Raw genomic sequence first — 17,004 nt, forward strand, 5'->3', positions numbered from 1 at the left:
GTGAAGGTGTGTAAGTGTGCATGTGAGTGTGTGTGCACTCTGTTTGCCTATGCTCAAGGGGATCAGAGTGTGCACAAGACAAAGCCATCTACAGTAACCTTCTGAAATGTCCATAACCTGTCAGTTGGACCTGCATGAGAACGAGGAGACCTGTGCTGGGGAGGACAATCTTTCTGGCTGTACGATCTCACCCAAGCCCCTTTTGCTTCCTGCTGCTATCCTGCTCCAAGTCTGACAGACCCTACACCACCCTCTTCCTTGTGATATGGGAAAGTTAGTGGCCAGACTGACTTTCACGGTGCACATCTCTTTTTCAGCTGACATCTTAGAAGTATGACAAGCCATAGATATACTTTTGCTTGAAAAAACAAAGAGGAGGAGACAGTATTTGTGGAGGACAAGGCAATACAACATGCAGGAAAGGAAAGCACATCAAGCTGCATGCACCCCTTGCGCAGCCTGCGGCACCCTCCCCTTTCCCCACATGCCACACTGGGCAGGAGATGTCACTGGTAGCATGAGAGGACAGTACAAGTTGCCAAAATATCTTACAGAACGGAAGGACCCTGAGGATGGCTTTGCTCCAACTACAAATGCCAGCCAGCCTGATGAAAGGGCAGACGTGCTCTTGGTCTCGGTGGCACACTGGAATTGCTCAGGGATCTTTAACAAAATCCAATGCCTAGGTCCCACCCCAAAGATTTTTACTTAATGGATCAGGGCTGTGTCTGAGCTTTGGGAGTTTCGAAAGCTCCTAGACGATTTAAACATGCCGCCGGAGCTGAGAATGGTAGTCCTAATTCAGGGTAAAGCTGGGCCATGTCTTCGGCTGGTCACCCATAGCAGTTAATTCCTTTTAGGTCTGGATTGTCCATACCGAATGAGACCGCTAGAAAAGCCCACTCAGATTTTTATGGCTAAGCAGTGGGTTCTTTGGGGTTTGATGAGGGTTCAGTACTTGGATGCAGAGATTAGATTTTATCCCCATCTTCCTTATAAAGGATGGAGAAGGCCATGGAAACCTAGGGAATTAGTGAAAGGGAGAAATGGAACCTGAGTGAGCTGATGCTCTGTTGGACTCCTGGGATCGACCACAGGATACCCCTAGAGGACATGGGATTGGGGAAGGACTCACGTCTTAAGCAGCTTTCCAAAGGCAGCTGCCAGGATCTGTGGGATGAGCTTTCAACACAGGAAATTCCAGTGTCATCTCAGGGCTTGGACTAGATGACCTCAGTAGCTCCCTCCAACACTGAGATGCCAGGCTTCAGCTGGGAACCCAACAGGGATCTGGCCCTCAGCCACGGAAGGCCCAACTATATGCCAGGGTCTGATGTTCCCTCCAGCCCCTTCCTGCAGAGCTCTCAAACAGACTTTTAAGATGCAGGCTCAGCGCCAGCCCCCTGCAACGACTGGAGCCAAACGAGCCCTGAGTTTCCCAAGTATAATCAAAGGGATCGGTCTCCACTTTCTGAATTAATTCCCATCTTCTTATGGAAAAGCTGAAAGGGTGCAGTTTTACAGTTCAGCCAGAAGCAAACCAACATCCCAGAACCAGTTAACCTGAGGCATTGTGGAGAACCCAGTCTTTGTGGTGAGCCTCCCTCCGATGTCTTCTGACCTGGCATGTAACACCTCTGGGAGGGCGGGCTTCTGTATTTGGGCTTGCTGAGTCTGTGTCCAGAAACCAGAAACCTGGTCCCTAGAAAAGGGTGACTGTATGGAATGGAGAGCTGAACAACCTGACCAGAAGAATGGACTGGGGTCAGAAGAAGCTGAGTGCAGCTGTTGACCACCTGGTCCAAACTGGTACCTGATAAGTCAGGGATAATTCTTGGGTCCCTGGGATTGAATTCCCTACTGACTTTTGACAGGCTCTCAAGTAATAATAGGGCAGACATGGCTTATAAGCAAGTATTTTGCTTTCCTAGCAATAATGATAACGGGAAAAGACTAAATGTCGCCGACAGTCATTCCTCGGGTGAGAGAGAATAAGTTGTTGGGTCATTTAACCATTCAAGGAACAAATAGGCATCAAAAGGGAAACGAAAGTGAGGCTGCCAGTCATCGCCTGACATTTTAGCAGCTTGGTGATGTGACGACCAACAGCGATGAAGAGGAGTCCGTGAGAGCTATCGAACCCTGATCAGAGCAGGCTGGGGATGTGGGAGGGGGCAGCAGGATGGAGAGGGCTGGGTGGGCATGCAAGCAGGACAACGGAAAGGGCCATCCAAACTGTTTTTTCAGGGAGTACAAACATAAGCTCGATTTTTCAATTTTCAGGCCAGATTATTCATTCTTGAAGATTATGCTGGCAAGGCCACAGAGCCAAGCATGACTGACCAAGGCAAGGCGGCCCCGGCTCAGGACCCTGGCTGGAGACAACAAAATATGGGACGGGAAACAGTTTAGATGACCATGACCAATAGCATGTCCTGTGACACTCAGTGAAAACCAAAGGTGGGGAAGCCAAAAACAAGTATACAGTCTTTAAAGTGCTTTTGCTTTAATGACTTCACCGTATATATGTTTATATATACTTGCCGCTACAATTTTCTAAAAATAAAACCAACATGAAAATCAATTAGGCAACAGAAAAGAAAGATCAACAGAGGTTGGGGGAGAGAGCACAGCAAGTTAATATTGCAAATAATGAGGACTTATGGCAGCTAAAAACAGCCAACGAAGGACCAAGAGTGTTCATGCTCAGCTGACCCAGGAGCTTGGGTGACAAGGCCACCAAGGGACACAATGTGTGCTGCTCCCGTAGGGCACTCGCATGTGTGGGTGAGGGCGTGGAGAAGTCAACAGCTCCACTCAAGTTTTATACCATCAGAGGTTAAGGTCACCCAGTCTCTTTTATCTCTCTGCCTCCCCCAAGCTTGGACCATGGCCTGAGAATTGGAGATGTCTAATAAGCATGTGTTGAGTGACTGGAAGGTTGCCTTGAGCGTCTGCTCTGCGCTGGGGCCCAGCACTGAAATGCTGAGGTCACCCATAGTGGTACTCTGCATTGCTGCCAGCTGAGGAAGGTTTGGCCTCAAGCTACAGCTGGCCAAGGGAAAGGTCACTGAGTGAAAGAAGAGTATGGGACTGATTACCAGGGTGATTCTGCTGGTCTGACTGAATGCCAGGAATGGGTCCAATGACCGTCTGTTTTGTACAGACACCCCAGTGTCAAATGCTAACTAGAAAACTTAGTATGAGCTTCTGTAGACCTGCGGCTTTCCTGACTAATGAGAGGTAAAGGAGGACGACACTGAGACACCGATGAGCAAGGCGGGGTCAGAGGGGACAGGCAGAGTGGGCTCCTGCCCCCAGCACAGGGCGAGGCAGCTGGGGGGCTGGGCACATGCTGTTGCTGAGTGCACCAGTGCCACACACCCCCAGCCAGCAGGATCGGCGTTAGAGAGCTGGCTTGTTCACATACTGAACAAAACTTGGCCACATCCTGGTATCCAGAAACTAAGCATTTACACCTGACACCTGCACAACACTTTAAGCACTGCTCTAGGGGGACCTGCCGAAATTATGGTTTATATCTTCATTTCCATTATAGACCATCTCTGACTTACATAAGGATCTGTTCCAAATTTTCATTTAAGTATATTTTGAAGTAGGTTATAAGCGCTTTGCATTGTAAGATGATTAAAAGCAAGCAGGCAGATGTCTGGTCATAAACTGGGGAGAAATTCCAGTTAGGTTCTTGCCGTAGCCCCATTAGCATCAGATCATTTCAGAACCAAGAATAAGTCACATATTATAAATGGCAATTTTATAGCCGATGTATAAAATATATCACACGAAGTGAAATTTTCATAAATCTTGGCTTATGGAGCTTAGGGAATGTATGTTCCTAAGTCTAGCAAAATATGATTATAGCACCTTGTCACGACATGAATTTTGGGAAAATTAGGCCTTCGTGGACATGCTAATGTCTCGCAGTCTATATCATCTATTATTACATGAAAATCTACACTTATAATAATACCTTTGTATCTCCCTAACACTTTGGGTTTTTTTAGCAAGTATTTTCACAAGTTTTGTCACTCCAATATACGTATGAAGCAGGAGAGCAGGCATCATTCACTCCGGTTGATCCACGAGGGCAGTGAGACACAGATCCAACAATCATTTTGAACTAGGACTAGAACTGCCAGGCCTCAGGCTTGCCAGGCTGGTGGCTGTCCCACTGTTCTACACGCCAGAATTAGCCGGCCCCAAAACCAGGGCCACAGAGGGATTGATTTTACTGTCAGTATCCGACACAGGCTGTCTGGGTACCAGGATGGACTGTACAGTCCTGCAGATGTCGGCCAGGCAGAGCACGGAGGCCCCTTCCCAGCCAAGCATGGGGGAAGGGGCTGGGCTGGCAACATAGAACAGGAAGCCAACACTGCACAATAGTCCCACCTCATGCTCCACTGTCCCCGAGAAGGGCTCTACGCAACCTGGGCACACACACTGGACACCGACTAAGACTTGCCGACGAACTGGGACAGGCCAGGTGGGCAGGGCCATGTCTGCTTGCCCCTGGCCCATCTGGTGTAGGCATGGGTCAGACCCAAGTGGAACTGCCAGGACTTTTCATTTTGAAAGCGGGTTCTCAGGATGCTTCTTGAAGGTGGGCAGGGTCGCTCCATCTACCATGCTGCTACTGTTTCTTCATCAAAAGATTCAACTGAGTGCAGCAAAGGAGTACTGACCTCTCCCCCTCGTACACACTAAGCCCTCCTTCCCCTGGCCTTTGATCTGTGTCACCATTTGGGGAGCTGGGATGGAGAACATTCTCCAGGGTCACCAGCCAGAGTCAGTGGACACAAGGTGCAGGTGAGGACGCCAGCAGCAGCGTACACGTGCTCAGGGCACGACTGTGGGGTTTGCCTCCCGTGCCTTCGCAGAACCATTGTGGGGACCGGGGCACATGTTGTGAATTCCAGTCTATAGCTGGAAAAACTGAGACACAAAGCGGTCAGGTGGCACGCCAGGGTCACACAGCTACTGAGTGATAATGTTCATATACTCACATAATTAAGTCCTAGCCCTTAACATTTTAACAAGATCTTCTTTTAAAATATTGTTTTCGTTCTCAAAACAGTAATTCTACATTTATTTCCCCACTGTCTTTCAGGGGAAGAGAATGGGGCGAGGGTAGGGAGGCCACGAAATGTTCTTAAAATGGTTTTCTTATGATAATTTCTTCTTTCAAAAGAAATGTGTGCCTGAATTTCTAAAGCATCTAGAGATCCCTGGGCAGGGTTTTTAGTCTCCTCTATGTTACACTTAACACACACAAAAAAATCACATTGTAGGACACAAAGTTTGCTACTTACATTCACTTCAGTTATAGCAATATCAACGACGCTACCAACAACAATTAAGGCATCAAAAGTGTTCCATGCATCAGTGAAATAGTGCTGTTAGGGCAAGCATTCAGAAGCCACAGAGGAGAGGAAGCACACAAGAAAAAAGAAGAAAAGGACAGCGTTATAAAAGGGGAACATTCTAGCATTATGCCACCCAGCTACTTGAAAAATTGCCCTAAAACAAACATGTTATAATTACGTCACTTTGGGTATCACTGCAGACACAGAAAATAAGAACAATTAGAGACGCCTATCTTACCCTGCCTACCAGTGACTTGGGTAATGCTGCAAAGTGGTCAGTCCTCCAAAAGGTGATTTGTGTCCAAAAAGGCCCAGGATGAGGCTTTACCCTGAAAGGCCTTTTTTTTTCCGCAACTCTCATTAGGAAATTCCTGGTTTCAGATCAAGTGAAATTGGGACCTGTGACTTGTCCAGGTGATGCCAGTGTGGGGCAGGGAGCAGAATGTGCACAGACAGAGGACAAGAGGCGGGCGGCCGCAGGCAGGCGCATACTCACGTCGGCTTCGCTGAGGGCCACGTCTATAATGCTGCCGATTACGATGAGGGAGTCAAACGTATTCCAGGCGTCACTAAAATACCCCTGGACAGAGCAGGCAGGGGGCAGACATTTATGAGCATGTATGAACGAAACGCCATACGGATCATATACGGGGACACATTGGAGGCCCCTTAGCACCCATGGAAACCAGGTGGGGTGGGAGAGCCGAAGGGAGGCATCAACACTGTCCACTGGTAAAAGGGGATGCAGAGGATGGTGTGCACCTGCATGTGTGAGGAAGGTTTCCCATGCACACATACACGCACACATGTGCTTGCACGCACACCACGCAGACCCATGGCTTTGAGCAGCACCAAACTAAGCAGAATATCTGCAGGATGAAGGAAGCTCTCTGGCAACCCTGCCCTGACACCCGGGGTGACAAGCCCAACCCCTTACATGCTGATGGAAGAGTAAGGCTCTCCTCCTCCTTCCACAGGGCCCCAATCACCCCACTTTCTTTTCTTCTCCACCTAAAGAGCACTATGACCAGGTATTTCACATGTTCTCATTTTTTTTTTTTTATTTTTTGCTCTTAAACTAGTAACCTTCTCCCTCCTTGCCAATCCAACAAGAATTAGAAATGGTGGGCCCAAGACAAGTCCCTGTCCTCACAGAGTTCTCAGTCTAACAGGGACAGCAATGGCCAACAGGGAGACAGACACAGCAACACCCATAGATCCAAGGCACAGAGTTGCGGCAGAGACACTCACTCTGGGTGGTGGGAACGGGGGCTCAGGTGGAGAAGCCACAGAGGTCTTCCAGAGGAAACGAGCACTGAAAGACGAAGAGGGTGCTCAAGGGCTCCCCGTGTCCTTGCAGGAAGCCCCAGGTCGCCAACAGGCTCCTCCTTGCACCCTCGCTCTTGTTCCCTCTCCCTCCCCTTTTGCCCTCCAGGCTAAGAAGACTCCTTTCCATCCCTCAAAACCTCCATCAGGTTCTTCCCCACCTCCTGGAGCCTCTGCCATTCTAGCCTCCCCACCCCAACTCTCTCTCTCCACATGCACTTCCTCCTTCGAGGTGAGATCAAATGCTATCTTCTGAGGGGACTGTTTCAGATCCTCTGACTTCCGCCCCTCATCATGTTGACTCTGCCTCTCTCTCTCATGTCTTTATACTGAATTTGGGGTCTTTGCAAGTCCACCACACTGAGAGCCTCTGAGGAGGAGGACTGTGCTGACAATTCTGTCTCCTCCTCCATGAACTCCAGCATTTAGGCCAGAGCCTTGAACTCAGTTAGCACTTGACACACCGCAATGTCTTCTCCACCAGTGTGTACCCAACTGGTTACTTGACCTAGTTTTTATTTTTTTAGGTCCTCATATCTCATGGCAATTCTGAAGGCGCAACAGCCCTGAGTATGACTTACAAATCCATACATATGTGCCATACATTTTACTTCCTCTTCCGGGTTCAGCACAATAGGTGCTAAATTAGTGCTTGTTGTTTCCTGACACCGCCAGGAAGCCCAAGATCAGAGTGGGTAGTGGGCGGGACTGTACACAGAGGCGTCTGGCAGCAAGGCCAACAACTGTCTGTATATCTATTGCATCTTTTCAGAAAGCCAGAACATGTTTTGGAAATAAAAATTCAGATATAATAATATAAAAAGGGGGCCCAATGTGCTTAAACTGGGAACGCTTAGTGCTGAATCAAGAAAACTAGAACAGAAGGTACTTTGAAGTGTCAGGCCTCACGAACTTGTGATCAAACGCAGGCCAGAGGAGGCCACTGCAGAGCCCCCACCTTTTATGACATGATAGAAATCGTGAACATGTGGCTCTCCTAATAGCTGGTGTAGGGATGTTTATTCTAGTTACTGTGACTTACTCCAGGTGCACGTATGGGGGGGAACTATGATACTGATGATTTGGGTTTCTACAAAATTTCATCTTAAATAACGTAAGATTTTCCCACCCAACTGCCATGACTTCTGACCCAGTCTTTATGTCTTTCCTTTCCTCCTATAATCACAGTGCCTCGATCACACATTACTCTCATCGACTGCCACCCTTCCCAGACCCCTATCTCAGTCCTCTAACAAGTAAACAAAAGGAGTCCATCTGTGCCAACTCTGAGGACCTGTGTATCCAGGTCTAATGGGAAGGTCTGCTCAAAAAATACTTTATCCTACACAAAGCTTTTCTTCTCACAACGTATGATTCTTGGCTGGGCCACTGTGAGGACTAGACGAGTGCTACTAACATGAGAGTCATGCTGGTCAGAGATCAAATAAAGAGCTTGCTCCAGGACATAAAGGGACGCACTGCTTCCTTCCTGGAGGAAGTCCCTAACCAAAAAGTCAGCTGGATCAAACAGTGTCTTCTAACCAAAAAAACGTCAGCTGGATCAAAAGGTACACTGAGTGTTGCCATGAATGTCCCCAGACAGTAAGAACATAGTTCTCTTTGAAATGATTTACTCTGTTGTGAATGGGCAACAAAGAGTTGGCTTACTAGCAGCCCCGCACGGACTGTGCCGTGAGGGGCAGAGCCTGTCCTTTCCTTCGTGGATTTTACAGCGACTCAAAGGCTAAAGAGAAATGGTGATCCTTAACCTCTTGTCTAGAGAGGAATTGATGCCTTAATAAAATCTTGGCCTTTAGTAACAGCTGGGCCTCTGGGATAAACACAGAGCTGAAGACCAAGCGTTCCTTAGCTCCCATCCTAGCACACAAATAGCCCCGGCTTCATTGCACCGGGTGCTCTGCTCTTCCCATTACAGAATATCATATTCCTGAGGCCAAGCCTGCCACCTGTGCACTGGGTGCCAGCCCCTCCCACCCACTTTGGACTTTAGTCTGGAACAGCTCCTCTCCAGAATTATCAGTATCACACCTTTGGATTATTCCCATCAGCCAACAAACTGTTGTCCAACTTGGCCATTCTGGCCCCTGATGCTGTATAAAATCACTTCAAATCACCAAGATAGGGGTTTGACATTTGGGGTCCTAAAACTTTTTTTAGCAATCTCATCAACTCTCTCTCCAGATGATCGCTCGCACTCACAGAACCCTAGAGAGTTCTGCACTGAAGCCTGACACCTCTAAGAGACCAGAGGCTTGAGTTGGTGCAGGTGGTTGGAATCACAGACTCTGACCAAGTCGCTCTGCTAGGTCTAGAGAAGGCAGAAAATACCAGCCCACCCTTCTTCCCACATCCTGCTTTCCTGTTTAGTAGCCCCCTTTGTAATAAAATCACTATCAAGTGAACATGACTCAGCCCCCCACCTCTTTTCTACCAAAGTCTGATAATCAGAAGATTAGATATGGGCCACCAATGGAAGGCTTAGCCCATCTCTCTCCTCTTAGCCATTAGTGACACATTTTCCTACAGCTGAATTCTGAGGCCAGGGCCCCTCAGCAGTCCCTACCAGTGCGGCTAGAATCTGCCCTTATATTATATTTTGCCCAGCCCCATCTGCTTAAAACGACCAAGCAAGTCAGCCATATGCAATAACATCTATTACCTGGAAACAATTCTGACTCCAGAAATTTCAAATCATAAACCAGACTAATGTGAGAGCCAGGAAGCTCCATTATTTCTAAGCACTATCTCCTGATTGTCTGTCGTAGTGCATCTCCCACTCAATTGTGGGTTCTTGGCAGCAGAGCCTGGATCTCCAGCCAGGATATACCATAGCGTGGCACACATACAGGGGGCAATGCTTGTGGAATGGCTACAAATGGGAAACAAGAAAAGCAGTCAAAGTCCAAGTTCTCTTTGCTGCCTGGAGTCTCTCTCACTTGAAGATCTGAAGAACCCTATACAAATGACCATCTTTTTCTGTTGACCATAACAGCCAGGTCACTTACCAGGGCTTATTTGGGTAGCATTTGACTCAAGGGATGACTCACAGTGCCAACTTTGGGTAGAAACTATAACTGATTGCTTTCTAATTAACATAAGCCTTTATAAAGGTCAAGTGGGGGCTTAAAGGAAAACATCCATTTTTGGTCACTCTAGTCTGCCCAAATATCCTGTGATAAAAAAGCAAGTACTATCTCATGCCAAGAGGCTGCACTTATAGACTCATCCATTTATTCCTTTGTTCATGTCTCCAATCTTTACTGAGAACCAGCATGTAGCAAGCATCGTGTGAGACAAAGATGATCTAGCCTGAGACCATGAGCATCTACTTATCAGCTAGTGGAGAGAGATGTGGAGTAGTGATGATGAAGCTACTACACCATAAGCATCTAACAGATACACATGTGCAGGAAGAGCTGACTCTGGCTGGGCTGGGAGGGACAGTGTTACAGAGGAGCCAACATTTTGAACAGGCCTTAAAAGATGACGAGGTGGAAGAAGGGCTTCCAGACAGATGCATGCGTCACAGAAAGGCCTAGCACGTTAACAGCTGAGGATGCAGTGGGGAGAAGGAATAATAGGGAGACAATGGCTGGAAACATAAACAGGTCAAGGTTTGGTGGAAGACTTTGAAATTAGACTAAGGATTATATTTGTTTCTCATGTAATAGGTGGCCAGTACCAGAATGTCATTAAAAGAGCACCAGAGTCAGCTCCAGGTTTACAAAGGGAGTACGTGGAAGAGGACTGGAGCGGGGCTGAGGCCAGAGGCAGGGAAATGATTTAGCAGTCAGGATAACTCAGAAAGGAGCAGGGCAACAGAGATTTGGATGAGATGAAGGTGGCCACTGAGGCCCTGGGCATGATGTACCCATTTACCAGGTGAGAAGTGGACCAGGAGAAGGTTCTGGGGAACTCCAACATTGAAGTCAGTGGCTGAGCCCATGAAGAAGTCTGACATAAAGTTCTAGTTAAAGAAAGGAATACTTGCTCTCAAGTGTTATTTGTCATTAAAATAAATCACCTACGTTATATCTGAAGTGAAAAGACAGTATTAAATTTTCTTTCTAGGAGGTAGAGAATGTCCTCTAGGAAAATTGTTAAGGTTTTATTTATAAGTCTTACTCCCGCCAGGGACCCTGGGGCAGGCAATGCTGGCCTGGGAGCCTGATGCAACCAAATAATCCAATGTCCACTGTGCATCAGCTCTGCACAGAAGCATGTGGACAGCATTAAAGCTTTTCCTTCTTTCCCCAAACCTAACTACTGTTTAGTTTATCCAAGCCTAGGTAACAAGGCCTGTAAATTAGTCATTTGTGAGGCAGAATCAAGATCAAAATACTTGATGGCCTAAGACTTGGGAACAAAGTATGATTCTCTGGAGATAAGCCCACAACTAAGGCAGATAACCTGGCTCAAGCATGTGCTGACCAAACACCAAATGGGTGACATCCAGAAGCATGAAAATGGAAACTCAAATTATACTTGTAGGAGCCAGGTGAGTTTTCCGTTGGGAGCTGATACAACATACTACGTAGCCCGCTTGCTTTGCCCTAATTCTTCAGCTCTTTGGCCACTCACCACTTTCCCTTCTCACCTAATCCATTCTCAAAACAACTCTTCCTACGCAGAAACTCCCACCTCGGGGTTTCCTACTTCTGTCTGCCCACCTCAGCCCTTCCCACTTATAGGGGCTGGGTGGTCTGACCCTGCAGGTCCTGGGACCATGCCCCTCTAGATGTGCTCCCTCTCAGGAGGCCCCATTTCTTAGTCAGGCTCTTAAATATAAAAGAAGTCCCCAGGGTTAGGTTTCTCAACTGTCTTTAACCCTTCCTCCTCCAATACCTTCTCACCTACCAGGAAGGATTTTGTCCAACTTCACTTTCTGTATTTATATTATAAAACAACTGCCCCCATCTCTTCCGACAGAGATACTGAGACATTCTCCTAGAAGGTGTGCCCCTCACAGTAGAGACAGCCACCACAAGGGCCCCTGCTACAAAGCTCTTCACAGGAGACAGACTTTCCTGAGATGACACTGATGGGCCAGGTTTCCCAACCCTCTGTCCCTTGTGGCCACCTCCTCAAAGACTGTTTGCTCCCTCTGCAGCTTTACAGCATGGTTCCTCAGCCCAGCTGCCCCTCCGACTGGGTGGCCCCCACCAACTTGTGGGGAAGCCCACTCGCCTGGGACTGGTTGTTAACAATGACGAGGAGACAAGGAAAAGTTAGAGAGTATTCTAAGAAGAGCTTTGCTTCTTGGTGAACTGATCCTCACTCCTCCAGGCATGTAAAAGCATAAAATCTCTCTCCCCTGGCTTCGGTGAACGTGGAAACAATGCTCCTCAACACAGAGATGCTATTTTAAAATTTCTCTCCATTGTAATCTGAGGTTGTCTTATGCTATGGCAGTATCTTGCTAAGCAAAACTACAAAGTAGCACAATTTCTAGCGGAAATCGCTCATTTCAAAACTCTGATCAATTAGTACTGATTATAAATTGGCTACGCATTTTCCTTTGGTATCTCCAGGTTTGGTAACAATGGTTTGCTGGGCAGAGCAGTGCACAACAGGCCATCGATGCAATGGCCCGCTAGAGGGTACACTTCCACCTCCTCCTCCTCTCTCTCTGTCACACACACACACACACACACACACACACACACACACACACCATGGGCAAGTGAGTCTTCTCTTCAGCCTAGAATAAGCTTTCAAAAATTTCAGAGCTTAATCACAAGTCAAAAAAAAGACATGGCAAAAGAGATCTAAGAAATGTTCCATACATATGTTCCACATTGCATTTCTCAAGTACTTTCGATGTCCTTACTTTGCAAACCTTTCTATCAGTACAGACAAATCTTATTCAAAGAAGTAAAGATGAGAGGAAAGCAAATCAAAATCGCCAAAGGAAATTAAGATGAATTTGGAAAAGTTGGAAACGTTTATATATTCAGATATGGACAAGTCACAGTAAATAACATCTGGCCATGCATAAAGTGCCAAATTTGACCCCACTGCAATCACCCCAATTGGTCACTTACAAGTGTCCTTTCTTTTGGGTCCACAAAGAGCTGATAAAGATTGCATAGAAATTAATTCAAATTAAAGAAAGGAATAGTTTTGAATTAGAATTCCATGGAGTATGTGAAATCATCATTTCATAATCCAAGTCTTAAATTAGTGTTGTCAGATGCATTATACATAGACGAACAAATAACTGGGTCACTGAACTCTGTCATTCTCTAATTGTGATAGTTTTGGGCTTTGTTAGAACACAAACTGTGGGTCAAATGTCCCACAGTAAAGCCAGAATTCGTTTCTCAGTTTTTAGGACGAGGGAACACCATTAGTTGAAGATGATGATGGTGGTGGTGGTAGTGGTGGTCATCGTCATGTCATAGTAACAGCACTGACACATCTATAGCATGATACTACTTGCCAGGCACTTGCCTAAGCATGGCACATATAGTGATTCTTACTCCTCACAAGCACCCTATGAAACAGAACTATTAGTGTCCTCATTTTACGGATGAGGAAATTGAGGCACAGAACAGTTAAGGAACTTGCTTGATTAGCTAGTGAAGAGCAGGGAATCTGAATCCAGAACCATGTGTGCCCTTCAACACCTTACTATCTGCCTCTTATACCACAGACGTTGGTACTTGTGGAAATAGGTTCACTCCCTCCCGAAGGAGCCAGAACATGCTGAGCGGTCCAACGGTGTTGAACACATTTCTTGTCTTGCTTTGTCTTAAAGTGAAATTTTTCTAAATTAAATTTAAAAAGTGGTATGACTACGAGAGGTCTCTAGCTGGTAGAACTGTCCCTAAAAGGTGAAAAAGATGCTGTAGACAAAAGTCTTTACCCTGGAAATATAAAAGTAAAATCAGGGCCAAATTCTTTCTGATGGGTTATGTTAAAACAATTTCTCCAATGCTCAAATAATGAAGCAAGTTCCTCTGAGAAAGCATAATACATGGTATTCTAGAAACAGAAAATCAGGTTTCGAGAACGACCTCCATTCTATAAATTCCTAATTCTCTCCTCCCTTCTTTTTCTAAGAATTGTTTTTATGAGGTTTTGTTTTCGCAGTTTTATTTCCCCATATGTATACTGATGCCCTAATCAGATGTTAATGTTCTCAGGTGATAACCTAGTTAGTAGCTAGAACAATTCAGCATAATTCAGTAACACAAGACTAACAGGAAGCGGGTGCTTCTCTGGAGTAATTCAGCAACAGTCTTTGAAAAGTAGGCTCAGCAACTCACCTTAGGTTTAAATGCAATGACTTTCAAAACCATCTCGACTGTGAACACCCCAGTGAAGACCATGTTCAAGATGTCCATGGCATCATTAAACATCTTGGACTGCTCATAGTGCTGTGGATGAAGACAGAGGCACAGCTCTCAGAAGCCCACTCCAGACCAGCAAAATGAGGCCCCCAGCCCTCTACTCTCTGCAGGTGTCCGACCCCTACCTGGGTGCAGAGGCCACCTCCACATTCCAGTACCCTCTCCTAATGATTCTGCTGACACTGCAAGGTCGCAGGGCTGTCCTGCCAAGTGCAGGGGGGCCATGACAAGATGAGGATGAGTGGGGAAAGGCATCAATTTCCTGTGTCCAGGATAAAAGGAACCCACCCCTTCTTATGTCAGTGTTTACTCTCAGGGCCTTGACCCAGGCACAATATGGAACTCACCCAAATGTCTATGAGTAAGAGTAGGATTTGGTTAGGGAAAAATTTTATGCCATTTAGTTCTACTTTTAATAAAAGGCAGTGCTATCTTGACTTCACACTTTCCCCTAATCCGCGTATGGTCCTTCTCATGCATAAAGAATTCTTAAATTTAAGGACAGTAACAGAAAATTTATCCTTGGCTGTCTTTAGACACGTTTTTTTAGGCAGCACTGGGAATTGATCTGATTTGCTCCAGTTATTAAAGTCAGTGTGAAAACAACCTAGACCTCCGTCTTTGCTTCTTGTCCTAGTGCAGCTAGACAACATTACTGCTGAAAGGCTCACTGTCAATACTGTTAATTACAGTGTTAATTATATTATATATTACACTTTACATTAAAAATAACAGTGCTAATGCCATTAACACTGTTACTACACTGTACTCCAACTTGGCCAACTGAAGGGAGCTGCACTCCTTGCCTAAAATATGGACGAGGAACAGCTGCAATGCAGGTCAAATTCGACACTCCCTGGACTGGAAGATTCCCCGCTGCCAGACTGAGAGCTCCTTGTGGGCAGAAATGTGACTTACATGTTGTTTTTCAACATCAGGTGTTTACTCTGTGCCAGGCACAGAAAAAAGTGCCTGGCATGAATTATCCAGCATAAAATTTATTTCCGAGGTAGGTATGATGGATTTCCCATTTTACCGACAGAGAAAACAAGCTCATGGGATTTAAATAACTTTCTTAAGGTCACCCAGTTGGTAAGGAGTAGAGTCAGGATCAAATACCCTGTCCATCCAACTCTGCACAGACAGAGCATTGGTCCTCAACCACCTCCTGGCCATGGGAGGCCCATAGTAAAGGTTTACAGAATCAAATGCCACGCTCAGGCTCCATGGAAATGTCACCTATACTCACAATGTAAAGACAGCCTCTCAACAAAAGAGTGATCTTAAACTCCCATCGTGAGAACAGGACTCAGCCAAACTACAGCCTGGACTCATCAGAAAGTCAAACCCGGCCTCTTGTGAGGGGTGGCCTTCTGCCCTCAGAATTTGGGGCATGTGGCTGCGCAGAGGATCCAGACATGACCCCCGTTTCCACGTGTCTCCATTTTTACCTGCATGGCCAAGCAGAGTGTGTTGAGCATGATGAGGACGAACATCATGTATTCAAAAGGCGAGGAGTTCACCACGTACCAGAACTTGTACTGGTAAGGGTTTTTGGGGATGTATCTCCGCAAGGGACGTGCTTTCAAGGCGTATTCAACACACTGACGCTGCAATGGCAGAAAAGAGCAACAAGGGGTCCTGAGTACGTCTACAGAGGGACGCGGTTCACACCTGCTCTGGAAGAGCCAATGAGGCACCTGCTGGGAAGGACCCAGGACGATGGGGAAAACTGCTGGGTGACCCCACAGACACCGCTCTGCATCACTCTGACAAAAGGCACCCAGCTCCATCACCTCTTCCGATCCTCACAGCAACCTGGGGGGTAAGCAGATCCAACAGTCTGCTTCCATTTTACTCATTACATAACTGAGTCCAGAGCTGAGAACTGCACACCTGAGGTCCCACAGTGCACAAGCAGAGACATGAAGCCTTATTCTTGCCTTCGCTCTATGCTGGTGGACGACATTTATAGTTCTCCTGCTCATGCTGTCCTCCAGGAGAGGAAACCATATCATGAGAGACACAGAAATCCTCAAGAACCACAGAGGCTAGGTTCACTGCCCAAGACTGGAGGCCCCTGGCTGCCTCTGGATGGACCCACATGAGACACCTCTCAGGAGCCAGAGTGTGCTAACTGTAAGTATTTAATGGTGAGCTAACTATGTGTCCATCTGTGAGGTTCTGAGGCTCAGGAGCTTTTTGCATTCTTAGACCTCTGCATCAGTAACGGTAGCCAGAGCACTGTCCTTTCCTCTCATTCCGAGAGCTTAGCGTCAGGCCCTGCTTACTCCTAAGTCTAGACCTACACCCATTCTTCTTCTTGAATTCTGGGCTCCCTCTGTCTAGGACATGGTCCTGCTGTTACCTCACACGTTGACTCCAGGGACCCCGAGCTTGTTCTGGACCTCGAGTAGTGACACGAGTTCAGCTCTGGTGGTGCCTGGCTGGCCTGGGCCTTGCCCTGGCACTCCCCTTCTCTGGTGGGGGTGAAGAGTTTGGGTCAGGCCTCCCATTGACCACCACTGATGGGATCTGCAAGGACACTCTGACAACTAAAAGCAACATTTTCCTCTAAACAAGACCAGCACTGTCTTCATGCTTCCCCCGAAGAGTAAGGCTACAGCCCAAGACAGACTACCTCACCACAGCCACTTCCCCCAGGAAACTCGGGCTGGCAGATGATTCTTGCTCACTCCATCATCATCAAACACAGATGCTACCGATAGAGGACCTAGTGGAAACTCCCAGAGCAGAATCTCAATCTCACAATGTTTTAGGGCTGAAAGGGATTTCTAAAAGCAACTCCTTAATGCCCTCAACGTAGAGATAAGGAAGCAAGCCCAGAGAGGAGTGGGGATGTACCCACAGCCACAGAGCATGTAGTACAGGACCAGATCTCAGGTCTCTTGGCT

The 17,004-nt window shown here is 46.9% G+C and overlaps 1 protein-coding gene across 27 annotated transcripts in view; it reads right to left on the bottom strand.

Annotated features, from left to right (window-relative positions):
* Positions 1–17,004, bottom strand: part of CACNA1D (calcium voltage-gated channel subunit alpha1 D) — a 289,592-nt gene that overhangs the window by 42,917 nt on the left and 229,671 nt on the right. For 16 of the 27 annotated variants that reach the window (XM_036218604.1, XM_036218595.1, XM_036218592.1 and 13 more), the window contains 4 exons: positions 15,541–15,699; positions 14,006–14,116; positions 5,884–5,967; positions 5,334–5,417 (listed from right to left, as the gene is read on the bottom strand). In XM_036218604.1, the coding sequence (XP_036074497.1) occupies positions 5,334–5,417; positions 5,884–5,967; positions 14,006–14,116; positions 15,541–15,699 (438 nt within the window). The remainder of the gene's footprint in view (positions 1–5,333; positions 5,418–5,883; positions 5,968–14,005; positions 14,117–15,540; positions 15,700–17,004) is intronic. The other 11 variants (XM_036218608.1, XM_036218600.1, XM_036218597.1 and 8 more) reach the window with 2 other exon arrangements.

This window comes from Rousettus aegyptiacus, unplaced genomic scaffold, assembly GCF_014176215.1.
Source record: "Rousettus aegyptiacus isolate mRouAeg1 unplaced genomic scaffold, mRouAeg1.p scaffold_m13_p_4, whole genome shotgun sequence".
Taxonomy (NCBI): Eukaryota; Metazoa; Chordata; class Mammalia; order Chiroptera; family Pteropodidae; genus Rousettus; species Rousettus aegyptiacus.